This window comes from Harmonia axyridis, chromosome X (genome assembly GCF_914767665.1).
Source record: "Harmonia axyridis chromosome X, icHarAxyr1.1, whole genome shotgun sequence".
In the NCBI taxonomy this organism is placed as follows: Eukaryota; Metazoa; Arthropoda; class Insecta; order Coleoptera; family Coccinellidae; genus Harmonia; species Harmonia axyridis.
Genome location: NC_059508.1, coordinates 15,130,507 through 15,144,483, shown reverse-complemented (window position 1 = coordinate 15,144,483; position 13,977 = coordinate 15,130,507). Strand labels below are relative to the sequence as shown.

At 31.5% G+C, this 13,977-nt stretch overlaps 1 protein-coding gene across 6 annotated transcripts; it reads right to left on the bottom strand.

The window, feature by feature from the left end:
- Positions 1 to 120: 120 nt before the first annotated feature.
- On the bottom strand, positions 121 to 13,812 carry LOC123686074 (arfGAP with SH3 domain, ANK repeat and PH domain-containing protein). 6 transcript variants are annotated; one of them, XM_045626043.1, is made up of 16 exons: positions 13,432 to 13,812; positions 11,772 to 11,844; positions 10,867 to 11,270; positions 10,299 to 10,384; positions 10,085 to 10,244; positions 9,758 to 10,031; positions 9,471 to 9,698; positions 8,175 to 8,397; positions 7,938 to 8,118; positions 7,494 to 7,793; positions 7,320 to 7,439; positions 7,030 to 7,207; positions 5,517 to 5,711; positions 4,985 to 5,166; positions 4,084 to 4,140; positions 121 to 3,105 (listed from the first exon to the last, which is right to left on the bottom strand). In XM_045626043.1, the coding sequence occupies exons 1-16, from the start codon at positions 13,558 to 13,560 to the stop codon at positions 2,803 to 2,805; spliced, it is 3,093 nt and encodes a 1,030-aa protein (XP_045481999.1). In that variant the 5' UTR covers positions 13,561 to 13,812; the 3' UTR covers positions 121 to 2,802. The 6 variants fall into 6 exon arrangements, with proteins under 6 accessions (XP_045481999.1, XP_045482000.1, XP_045482001.1 ...); XM_045626044.1 differs by having other exon boundaries at positions 7,042 to 7,207; XM_045626045.1 differs by lacking the exon at positions 4,084 to 4,140.
- Between the last annotated feature and the right edge of the window lie 165 nt (positions 13,813 to 13,977).

Here is a 13,977-nt window from a genome sequence, read left to right as displayed (position 1 = left end):
TTTGAGGATGATAATTTTTTTCCTCTTCTCGCAATTCAAAATGTAAAGATATTATCGGTTATCCAAAAAAATATTGCTGTTATAAGTGATCATAGGATTTGTGAATGAAAGACTTTTCAGTACTTGATATTTTGTATTGTATACTTTTACAGTATTTTAATACAGCTCGACTATTAGAGAAAACATATACATACATACATAGATACATCAAAAGCTACAATATTTGTAAGCATGTTTGTGCATCAAGTAACTTTGAAATAAATATCAACATAATATTAAACTGAAGATATGGACGTGAATATTTTAAACATTTTTTTAGAATCAGTGGAGTGAATGAATACTGCAAGTTGTGTTTTTGAAGAACATGTTTTTCTGTTTTCCACAAATTTTAGGTAACTTTTTCACTTCAATGCATTTCATTCAAGTTTGGAATCAGTACAGAAATTAACGAGAAAAACCATGAAATGCAATCAAAATGGATTAGTAAAAATATATGATTAGTTATTCATACTCAAAGTTAATAATGCAATTCTATTCAATATATATATTTTTTTGTAAGTAAATCAATTTTTCCAACATCAGTTTTTCCGTCAATTCTTTTAAATTCAATAGTTCTATACATATATACAAAAAAAACATTCTTTTCTAATTCTTACATACATGTCTTTGGTTTAATAATAAAATATAACATTTCTCAATTTGAAAGAAAGAGTAAGTTTATCCATGAGCATATGATCTTCACAAAGAAGAAATTCGATTCTATAAGTTAATACATACTTCATCGTCACACTCAAAATAAGAACTTTATAGTAAGAGCCAAGTGATGGACAACAAATGTGGTCGACTAGGTGCTACATAAGACCTGCTAATTAGGCTATAACTGAATTGAAGTATAAACAAGTGGAAGATAAATAATGACCCATAGTTGAACCCCCACGATAAAACAGATGAAATTTTAAAACCACCCACTTCAGTCTATAAAGAAATCAGTTCATTGACGAAAACACTTGTAAATAAATATGTGCCGATTGAATAGTACCAATATCCGAATTTCAAAGAACCCTGTTAATTAGGGGTAAGGTCCATATATCACCTTGGTTACTTTGGTTAGTAAGTTGGTGGTCCGTTAGGTCAAATTCCTCAAAAACCGGTGACTATATCCTCAAACTTCGGTGAGTTATCTGTCACCTGAGTAACCGTACTTTTATTGTGGTTAGGTTCGGTAACCACGCCCACTCCGGTTGGAAGTTGTCATTTTAATTTTCAAATTATTGTTTATGAATATTTTCCATGACATCTGACACCAAAAAACTTTATTATTTTAATTATGAAACATATACCCTTCAGAGCCATTAAGAACTATTAGTTATTTACAAATTAAAAGAGATCAACCATTTATAACCTCCAAAATTCAGTTGACCTTCGACAAGTGTCGGTAAATACGAAGCAGGTTACCTTAAACATTGAAAACCACTAGAAACCTCTATGAAATTCTCGGCGATATACGGACCATACCCTAGGTTAGATGTGACATAACCTGAATTTACTCCATCCAGCAGTACACAACAATATAATTTGCCTAACACAAACATGCTCATTTTAGAGTCAAGCAACAAATAATTAATAACAACCAACATTAGAAGCATAAATTGTGGTGCCAATATTGACACATCGAAGTTTATCAGAGAATTAAAAAAAGTTTGAATAATAAATTTGATCAGATAAATAGTTCTGAAGAATAAAATATGCATGGATATTTCAGATAAAATAAATAAAAATTCCAATATTAAGCAATAAATTGAACAGGAAGTTTTTCAGGTGACAGAAATGCAGAAATTTGGTTTTGAAAAGTTGTTACATCTTTATCTGTAAAAACATGCCAGAGACCATATATCAATTAATTTAGAAGAAATAGCGACTCGAAAATTGGATGGGTATTCAATAAGTCACACTGAACATCAATACAGTTATTAAAAATTCGTTTCTTGCATCCAGCTCAGCAAAAAAGTCCAGTTTGATTAGGCCTTTTAATGCTTCTTAAGTTACATTAAATAGGGAGGTTTATAATTTTTCGAATCAAGATGAAGAACACATAGATGAGCTGAATACATAAAACAAGTATTTTGAATGACAGAACTCGACAAAGCAGATTAAAAATCAATAAGAAAATAAATATATTCAAAATAAATATTTAAAAAAAAATTATGGCGAATGCATCTGAGTTAATACTAGGTATATGACAAACATATGGCTTATAGTTTATACAAAATTTACAGTTATTGCATGTTTCGGCTAACTAACTAATTTTACGAAATTCAATGGGAAAATTATTTATTGTCATTAATGATTCAGTTCCAATAACTCAAAAGCCTTAAATCAAAGCGAAGTAAGTACACATAATTTCCAGACAAATCGAGATGAAGAAGAGGATATTTTAAAAAGATATATACATAAAAATTACAATATCTACAAATAAATCAATATCAGTCAAAAATAAAACATTTTTGGCATTTTAGAAATCATCCTTCAAGTGAATCAGACTGACAATTTAGTTCATTAGAATCAATCAATTAATAAAACCAATGAAATAATATAAAAATTACAAGTTTTTCAATAACAGCAACATATCATTACCAGGTTAATCGACTATAAAATTTAGTTATGTTAGCTGAACCATAACTGATTTCCAAATTAAAAACCCGAAAATATAACTCTCTTATATTTATATTGATACACCTTTCAGCTATCTAGACCTTATACAACAAAAATATAATACTTTAGTATTTTTCTGAGTAACTTTCACTAGTCGGGTAGCATATGAACAAAACTTATCGGAAACATACCGGTTCGATCTGGCTCATTTTCTACCATACCTTCCATCCAATTATCGTCATCGGTTTGCTCATTCAGTACAATTATTATTTCACCCTCTCTGAATGAAAGCTCATCATCATTATCCGCGTTGCAGTCGTAGAGTGCCTTGCATCTTCTCATATTGCTTGCGCCATTGGAAGAGTAAAGTCGGCCACCTGCCACTGATCTCGGGGAACAAAGAGAGCTGCTAGATATGGGACTAGATATTTTTAAAGGTGGAGAATCTGAGAGCTGGACAAACAAAATATTCATTAAATCACACATGTAACAAGCATAAAGCATTTTGAAAAGAGAAAATAAAAAGGGTGTGGTCTATATATCGTTATAAATGGTTGATCTCTTTTAATTTGAAACTATCTAATAGTTCTCAATGGTTCTGAATAGTATTTGTTTCAGAATTGAAATAATGAAGTTTTTGAGTGTTAGATGTCATGGAAAATATTCATAAACAATAATCTGAGAATTAAAATGACATCTGCCAACCGGAATGGGCGTGGTTACCGAACCTAACCAGAATAAAAGTACGGTTGCTCTGGTGACAGATAACTAATCATAGTAACCAAGGTGATATATAGACCATACCCTAAGTAATTACTCGATGATATTTGGAGGAAAATTTACTTCAACTTACTTTCCCGATAACATGCTTTAAATAACCTTTTCTGCGACAAAAATCAAATTGAAGAAATTTTTTTTCTTGTGACACAGTATAATCCTTCTTCATCTTCAATAAACATCAGATTAAACTGATTAGAAGATATTAAGTAACCACAATATCTTCAGATTCTTGCTTTACAATCAAAAATACTTTGTATTATCAGATGAAACAAAATTTTTCAATTACTTTACAATTGGAAAATTTAATTGAATTAATGTTTCAAATAACCGTATAATACTCATTTGAGCATTTAAAAAAAATGTGAATATTTAAAATTTATGCAAATGTAGAAGAGATAAATATAACAATTTTTACAGAACTTAAGTTATTAAAAAAAAAAAACCCGAGTCGCAAATAAAAATTAGCGTAGATGAAACTGCTCAGCCATTCAAAAGTTACGAAATTTGTTACAAACAATTCACAACCAGCATCAATAAGCAATATTAAATGATGTATGATATAATTCATGGTTAACATAAGCCAAAACGGATCATTCCATCAGAATAGCAGTCTGGTTAAAAATCTCACAAAACACTGATTTTGTTCATTACCATTTCAGACATTGGAATTGTCGATGCACAAGATTTCAAATGATACGTCAATCTTTTCTGCAAACCAATCAGTAAAATAACGTCTTTTCATGATAGTTAACAATTTTATGCACATAATTGATAAACAATCAAATTGTTTGCGTTGTATTACTTCAGAATTGTTTGTAAAGGATATATAGGTTGTGCATTTACGAATTTTTCCAAACATAATTTACGTTTAAATTAAATAGTTTGTTGGCGTGCAGACAAATTTTAAATTCTGGAAAAAGTACCTCCTCGAGCGGGACTCGAACCCGCAACCTCAGAATCACTAATCCAGCGCTCTAACCAATAAGCCACCAAAGAAGCAGCTCGATGAATTGAAAATTTGTCTGCACGTCAACAAACTATTTACCTTATATTTAATACACAGACGCTATAATCCATCATTTTCGAATAATTTAAGTTGTTTCATGTAAATCCGCACTAAAATTATGGATAGATTCATAGACAACAAAAATGTTCGTATATATGATTACACTATAAGTAAACAAACATTACCAATGGCTTTTTTAAGCAATTTCAAGAAACAATACATGAATGAACTATAAATTTCACCTCATAGTAGAATAGGATCATAGGATGATCAAATTTATAGAAAGAAATCAATTTATGTATGATAGAGGATACTAGTAAAGTGCATTTATTAAAAGTTGAAGCACCTTGTCTATAATATGAAAATATTTGCATTTTATATGCTGTACTTTATTAATAGAAAGTAACAATTGATGATGATAATTCTCTTGCTCAATTTTTAAATTTTGTGTCTCAAGTATTATCATTAAGATCAAATGAAAAAATTTCTTCTTTAAAATTAAATATACCGATTCTGCTAAGAAGTCAAATAATGAAAGATACTCACCCTACGTGGTGGGGGTACAGGATTATGCATTCCCTCAATATCCGACATCAATGAGCAAATACTCTCAGTCGACCTACCATTCGACATTCTGCTAGATGGAGCAGGTGGTGGTGGATTTTGCGGTCTTCTTACCACGCCCAATTTATCATTATTCTTATCGGAGGATATGACTAGTTTGGTTCCTGAAATAAGAGTTCACTCAGCATGGACGAAATTGAATAAATCAAAATGTATTAAGTAAACTTTCAATACTTTTTTTCTGTTGAGATACTGTAAGAGAAGCAAAGCAATTTGATTAAAGCATTAGTAGTTTAGTCTTAGGGTTAATCTCTGAAAAAATTCTAACTAACGATCACAAGACATATTAGGCGAGGAAAGAGTATTAAACATGGAACACTTTGATAATGAAACGTCTGTCTGATTTTTCAATGCGCTGCTTTGATTTTGACGGATCAACTCGTGAAAAAAAAAAGGCTGCAAAGTATGCGATACGAATTTCCTCGCCTAAGCACAAATCAAAGCATCTATGTACCTATCACAGATCTTGGCGAGGTCGAATCAGTACTTGGAGAACGTTTGTGTGTATGACTAAGAGTATGGTAACCAGCTGCAAAAGGATCAGATGGTGTTCTACTGTGGCTACTTGGAAGGGTACCGTATTGCATCTGCATTGATCCTGGAGGAGGTAAAGGAGCCACCCTCTTCTTTAAACTACCATGAACATTCACTGCAGATATATATAAAAATATTAATCCAAGCTTCCGCAAATAAACATTTTTTTTTTCTTTGACTTTGGAAATTTGTTTAGCTTCATAATATGAACGCGATAATGAAAGTAGAATACGCAGAAAGTCGATCTCCGTGTTCTTATTCTAAATGGTTGAAAATATACAGAGTGATTCACCGAGATGGCCTATAAGACGTTTATCGAAAACTAATCATAATTTTGACGATTTGTATATTGTGGTTTGAGACAATGATCTTTCTCTCTGAAATATTTGCAGATCTCTACAACTTTCGGTTACACCGGAAACAGACTGCTACTTCCTTATTTCAAATGACACACCCAGTATATTATTGCATCATTAGATAGCTTTTTGTCGACAATTTCGGCAATATGCCATACTTCGGGTAAAAACTCAACGGTTCATGAGTTAATGGTATTCTTATAGAAAAAAAAAATGGTAGCCATGAGGATTTATTTGAAAATCTCGAGTTTTGATGAAGTTATCCAATTTTATGATCTTCTTATGAACACCCTGTAAATTTTTGGTCCAAACCGCAATCAGTCTTATAATACTACGTATTTGCAGAATCGAAAACGAAAAAAAATTTCTCGAAAAAAGCTTTTTCTGCCGAAAAATGCAAAAAAATGTGAGTCCTCATCGCCACCATTTTTTATATAAGAATCCCATTAACTCATGAACCCTTGAGTTTTTACACAAGGTATGACATATTACCGAAATTTTCGTCAAAAAAGCTATCTAATGATGCAATAATATACTGAGTGTGCCATTTGCAATAAGGAAGTAGTAGTCTGTTTCTAATAAACCGGAAGTTGTGGAGATCTGAAAATATTTTAAGGAGAAAGATCATTGTCTAAAACCCCAATATACAAATTTTCAACTCAAAATTATGACAAGTTTTCCATAAACGTCTAATAGGCCATCCCGGTGAATCACCCTGTATGTATGAAAGCTACACGGATTAGCAGAAACAATGTAGAAAACGACAAACAACAAAAATATGATGCAATCCATCAGCACTTGAATTAATTTCACAAAAACATTGAGCATTTATAAAATAATATTCTTAAGTAATTCAACAACAGAGTCGATCTGTTCAGATTTTTTTTTCAAACGATCACAATGTTATTTCATGTTGTCTTAGTAATTCAAAAATAGATCATTAAAACCAATTGACACCATACATTTTCCCCCTATAAAGCTAATGTTAGAAGTTCACTCATTATATTGGCAATATTGTCATTAAACTGTAACCCAAAAAAAAAATTAATCACTGAGATGAATCAATAAAAAACAAACCTGGTTTTCTACCTTGTGGCAGAGGAGGTGGTGGCATCTGTCTGTTGCTGTTTGGACTGCTGCCCAACTGCAAACTATCGCAGGTTGATGAACGAGAACGGTTCGTAATAGGTGACTCCCCACCAGTGTAACTGGGGGGCCTTGATCGATTTTTCTTCTCTGGGGTCAAAGAACCATTCTGAAAAAAGGAAAATTAGCTTCGCCTCCGCAAATAACCAAGTAATACTTCAAATTAATCGACAATTAGAATTTTTTTTACAGATGATTGATGCAGTTTTGAAATTCCTTACCCTATCTTCTATAACAGTATCATCATCTGAGAAATCTGTTGATCCATCTTCGTGTGATAAATTCCAGTCAATATTGATATTATCAAAAATATTCTTCAGTCTATTCGTAGTATTTTGGAGCTTGAAAATCAAGATCATTATTGAAAAAAATCAAGACCGATAAAAAAAACTTACCAGTTCGATGCATGTGTGATGACCTAATTCTTGAGCAATATCCATTGGTACCTTATTTTGAGAATTACGTATTGTTGCACTGGCACCACTTCTTAGTAACAGTTTCATACTTTCTACTTTATCATATAAAGCACAAATATGTAAAGCTGTGTTTCCACCAGATATTTCAGGTGAATTTGGAATGGTAGTCTGTTTATCTAAAGATGAGTTAGTCATGTTCTGAATGAGAAAATCGACAACGTGAAGATTCCTGCTAGGCTCATACAGTACCGCCCTATGTAATGCAGTCTCTCCAATTTTCTAAAAAACGAATCAATATAATATAAAGTAGTCCTGGGGAACTTGAAATCGTGTAGAAACATTCAGATTAAGTCCAAAGGCAAAAAAAATTCTTCTTTCAATTTTGCCCACCCTGTAAATCTGCTAAAAAATTATTGTACTCACTGAAGAAGGTAGTGTTTCTGAGAAATCAACTTCTTCTGCCCACATTTGTAGTAATAAATAAAGATCACCTCTGTTGATGGCCTCTTCCAATTCATAGAGTTTATCCAAATGCGAATCACATGAGCTAACAGCAAACCGTTTTTCTACATATTTTGCTCTGATAAATGTGAGACGCTTTTCCCTAAAAAAATTAATATTAACATTTCAAGCCTGAGGTTCCCCTTAAATATTGCTCACATTGAACTGGAAGGTTCTGGCTTATCTACAGGATTCAACTGAGCTTCCATGACATCATTGAACGCATGGTTTGTCATAAATCTTGCCAAAAGCAGCTGACTAGTTCCCACGTTGTCTAGGGTCAGTGATTGTATTCTTGAAATGTGAACACCCAGGTCCCGGTGAATTCCAGAACATTCTATACATACTATTATACCAAAATTCGTTGATAGCCAAGTAGCATCTGAATGACAAGATATAGAATTAGATGTTTGAATTCACAGCAAGGTAAGAGGTAGTCTGTGCTTAATACATACAGGCTCAAAAATAGTGGGGCTACTTAAGCAAACCCTATACCTAAAATGAATACTTCAAGAGTTATCGAGGAAGAACTTTCAATGAGGAAAAACCGCAATTTCGAATTCTGTGGAGTAGTTTGTGACTTCAGGAAAACACAAAAAAAAACTAAAATTCGATATTTGGATAACTAAATTTTACATTTCATGAATTATAATTAATTTTTCGTTGGGATTGTTGAGAAATCCATAAACCAATACAATTTTCGATTAGAAATAATTCATTACAATTCTTGAAATGTCAAATTTAGTTATGGAAACATCGAATTTTAGTTTCTTTCTGTGTTTTGTGGAAGTCACAGACTACTCCACAGTTATAAATCACGGTTTTTCCTCATTTAAAGTTCTTCCTCGATAACTCTTAAAGTATTCATTTAAGGTATAGAGTTTGCTTAAGTAACCCCACTATTTTTGTACGTAGAATTGACTGAAATAATAAAAAATATAGGTTCTAATTTGAAAATCTTGAATTTTGATGACTTGGAGTTGTCCAAGTTCATGATCTTCTATTAAACAACATGTACATTTTTTGTCCAAACCGCAAACTGTCTTATAATACTACGTATCTGCAGAATCAAAAAGGAAAACATTTTTTCGAAAAAAACTTTTTCTGCCGAAATATTCAACAATTTTTTTTATAAGAATCCCATTAACTCATGAACCGTTCAGATTTTACCCAAGCTATGACATTCTGCCGAAATTGCCATAAAAAAGCTATCTAAGGATGTAATAATATACTGGGTGTGCCATTTGAAATAAGGAAGTAGTAGTATGTTTCCGGTATAATCGGAAGTTGTAGAGATCCGAAAATATTTTAGGGAGAAAGATCATTGTCTCAAACCCCAATATGCAAATTTTCAGCCCTAAATTATGATCAATTTTTCATAAACGTCTAATAGGCCATCCCGAAAAAAAAATGTCAAATTTTAGCAACACCTGGATAACAACGTAAAATACTTACCATTTTGAGAATTGCAATCACAACATCTGTCATTACCAGGAATTTTCTGGATGTACCTAATGATAGCCTGCTGCAATTCTATTAAACTATGATTCACTTTATCACCTTCGGTTTTGGTGCTATCATCGAATGCTTTCATTAGAGCCATCTCCTTACAATTTATAAGTACTGACATCCAAGCGTGTTGGTCTGATTCGTCTTCAGCTTGAAAATGGTAGGTTCGATTATCTGGAAAGAGAAATTATTCAAGAAATTACAAAACTAAATATTTCAAATATAACACCTACAGGATATCAAGTCGAAGCCTCTTTTATCGTCTGGTACAGGTTTGATTTGACAAGTTAGTAGATTAACCCGAGTGGGTGATTTTGACTCGTCCGCATGACAAATATCCAAATATCCTTCAGCTTGTACCCGGCACTTCCTTTTTTGCCATACTCTTCGCATCTTTCCTTCTGATTTTTTCAAGAGATGGCCTGTTTTTGTCACACCATGATGCTTATCGCCTTGTAATTGATGTAGAGAATAACCTGCTGCACTCTTATCAACACTAGCTCCTACCTAAGAACAATTTTTTTTAAGATACGTCAAAATCATTTTGATTGTTTATTCACCTCTTTCTCTATACTCGGAGTAGATTTAATCAAAGTCCTCAACTCCAACAGTTTCCTCTTTTCTTCATCCTGGGTCTGTTTGATTCTTTGCAATTTGATACTCAAATGAGCCACATAATTCCCAAAATGTTCGATGGTTTTTAAGCCATCTTGAAAATAGCTGAAAAATTTTGTATTCTCACAAAAAGTTGTAAAACAAAGAGAGGAAACTCACTTTGTCTGTGCATGGAAATACTCAACGAGGTTCTGCAATAGATCAACGCCCTTCTTGGTCTTAATTTCGTTATACTTGATGAGGTACTACAAGAGTATAATTAAATTATTTCTGATTCAACAGAGTTCCAACAAGAAACAACAAAATATGTTCAATCATTATCAAAAACGTAAAAACACAAAAAATCAATTCATATAATTTTACAAATCAATCATCGCAGTCTTATAAGTGACCTAAAAGAATATTTGATAATCTCTAGCTGAGAAGAATCGTATATGTAAAAAGAAAAAAGTAGGTATATACATATATGAACTGGTTTTTTGTTTTCTGTTATGTATAACGGATTATCAAAATTTCCATTGTTCTATTTATAATTGTTTAACTAATCGAACTTCACGGAATCTTTTTGTTGAAATGATTACAATACAGTCATAGTTTTGTGAAGACCACCATCAATAAATTCAATTATATTCGATAACATTCCATAAATGGAAACTGTGATAAAAGTTTGAATAACCTCAGTAATGAAAGATATCTTGAACTCATATTTTAACAGTTATAGATTTACCTCGCACATTTGCAATTGAAATAATCTTCTCTCTTTCTCCAGCTCCTCAGCAACAACGGCTGGTTCAATTTCTGATCTTATGAACCCATTTTCTTTGGCTGCTTGTTTTCTTTCCTTCTCAATCTTGGAATATCTGTTCTCGTAATCTTTCCAGGATTTGTCAAAAGGCCGTTTCAAATCCCCCTTGACACCCTTAAGGTCGCCTTTTAAAAGATTATCAAGGGGGAACATGACAATATTGTTCAAATTTTGCATTAGTGTTTTCATTAGGGCTGATAGTTCTTTTGTAACGACTGCGAATTTATTGAAAGCATTACCAATGACTTCTTCATTTTCTTTGGATATCGTGTTCAACCCTATTTTTTCCAGTGCCCTACCCAAGTACATCTCATTTTCAACATGAGCTAAAATTTAAAGTAATATTCATCAGATCTTATGCACCCAATGAAAACTAAACAATCAAGAAGTATAATTTAGCATTACCGATGGAAACAATTGTTCATATAGAATCCTAATTATGAAGGCTATTGAACAATGCTTTTCTTCGAGGGTATTAAATTCTCAATAAAAAATATGTGAGTTTCATTATGATGAGATTATAATTATTCCATAACCATGAACTTCAAAGGATACAATATATTATGTAACAAATAATGAATTTAATGAATCAAACTGAATCATTCACAAATTTCAACTAGAAATTTCCCTAAAGAAAAACACCTAGTTTGACAAAAATAACCTTTAGCACGTGTGGCGCATAAAATAAAATATTATATGCAATAAAATGTTATTTTTGGTTTGATGCTATAAATACAATATCCTATTGTTTCAATATCAGGTGTGTTATTATAGTACAAGTAACAAGACCCAAAATGGAAGAAGTTTTTATAATATGTTCAACTTACTATTTCCAGAAGTGTGAATTGCTTTGATTGCCTTTTTCATTTTCATCAGCCCTTCTCTGTCAAAATCAAGGGTCTGGAAAATGAAAAATATTCCATGATGATTTATGGAATGACAAGCACATAAAAACAAATTGGAATAACATAGCTTTCTGTCATCCAAACTCATGATTTCTATTATATGTTTGCATGTTCATTTGTAATACAAAATACCATGATTGTTATGTATGTAACATATACATAACAAACCAAACTTTATTGGTTTTTACAATATTTATAAATTAATTAAAATATTCAGAATAACAAATAAATATGGAATTTCCAATAATCATTCATTCTTTACCATCACTAATTCAAAGTGAAACTATCCTGTCTTTGTGATAAGAAAAACCTGTTTGGTATAACACTTTAGCATAAAGACATTTATAATTAAGAGTGGATAAGGCCGATAGATCTTCCGAAAAGAAAAGACACGTTAAGAATAAGATTATCAATTATCATTTTGTTCATTTCACATATGAAGAGTTGTTTATGATGTTTTTCAAGAACTGTTAATAAGTGAAGTGTTCCCGAAACCCTTAACACTTCAACATCTTCCAGAGCGTTTACATTTTTTCATTTATTTTTTGTCAAGTTAATTAATGAAAAAAGGCATATGAATAAAATCACATTTCAATTAATCAAGAGGCTACTAGAGCCTAATGGCAGTGTTGATTTTTATTTATTTTCATAGTACAATCAATAACAGATAAAATTGTATTGTATTTAATATGCTTTGTAACCCATTTTTTTAAATCGAATTAATAGATTATTTTATGGGTATAATACCTCATTATCAAGAAAGATTTGTGAAAAACTATAAATTTAAACTGATCAGAAATAGTTTTTGTTAGCAATCATAAAGAAATGATTCACTGAATTATAAGAGGTTTTAAGTGCATCTAGTATAATTCAATAGAATTGGCTATTTAAACCTAAATCATCAACATTGTTTTGAGTGAAAAGTATAAAACTGTAACCAGATGTTGGTCAAACCTAATGAAACTATTCAGCGTTAGTAAATAATCTGGAAAAAAGCTCTATCACTTCCTTTTCAAACAAGATAGTGGCTGTTGACGATAAAACCGATTATACGCGAATAACACTTACTTACTAGATCTAAAAATAGTCTATTTGAAACAAGATTTTTAAATTTTAGACGATGATGTCGTGAAGAACTCACATTTATTACCTGATTTTCAAATCAACCATTATTTCCATTAATATTATTGGGATTGACTGAAAATTTTGAAGCAAAACTTATTGCCAAATATGCAATTCATATCATTTCACATTGAAATATAGAAACTATTTGAATGATAATTAGACAACAACAAAATAATTCAGTATAGGATAATTTTCATACCCTTATAAGAGAACATTACGAAATATCTAAACATTTATGATAAATCTAAAAATCAAAATCGGCAAGTTACGATTATATAAATTAAACCTAATAGTGAAGACTCCAATATCAGTATCACATTGAGTAATAGTATCGGGTTTTATAAGTAATCTTTGAATTGGATTAAAATTTCATGCTGTTGTATTTACATGACAAATTCACGAAAATATACGATACGAAAAAGGGAAAGTAAATTAGTTGACGTAATATGAAACTCACTTCTTCAAATGATGCAATTGTATTTCTACAATGATGCATCCTCGAAACGAAGGTAGATGTTGTGGGTGAATTGTAATCATCTCGAGTTTCATCAACAAATTCACTAATTCCAATTAATGTGGGCATCATGAATCCGTATACAAAGACGTCAGAACAACTTCACTCAAAAACATTTAAAGCTTATATTAGCGGCTTTTGATTTTCATATTGTAACACTTTGTTTTCATAACACCTTCACTCGAATAATTTATTCCACTTAATTTTATTCAGGCACATTTGAATGAAATATCTCTGATTTATCGACAAACTGCATTGTTTGATTGTTTCTGTCTATGAGTGCTCTGAATCTATTCCATTCTATGACGAATTGGCTACCAGCTACCACTACCAACACTGTGCATATGAAAATCCTATGAGCTACACAAGTTCTATGTTGACATAATTAAAAAGAAGAGAATGAACTGTCATCTGACGGCGCATGTGCAATTTTTCTTGGGGAAATTTTAAAATTTCGGTTATTGCTTGTGCTTGACATATTTTCATTTT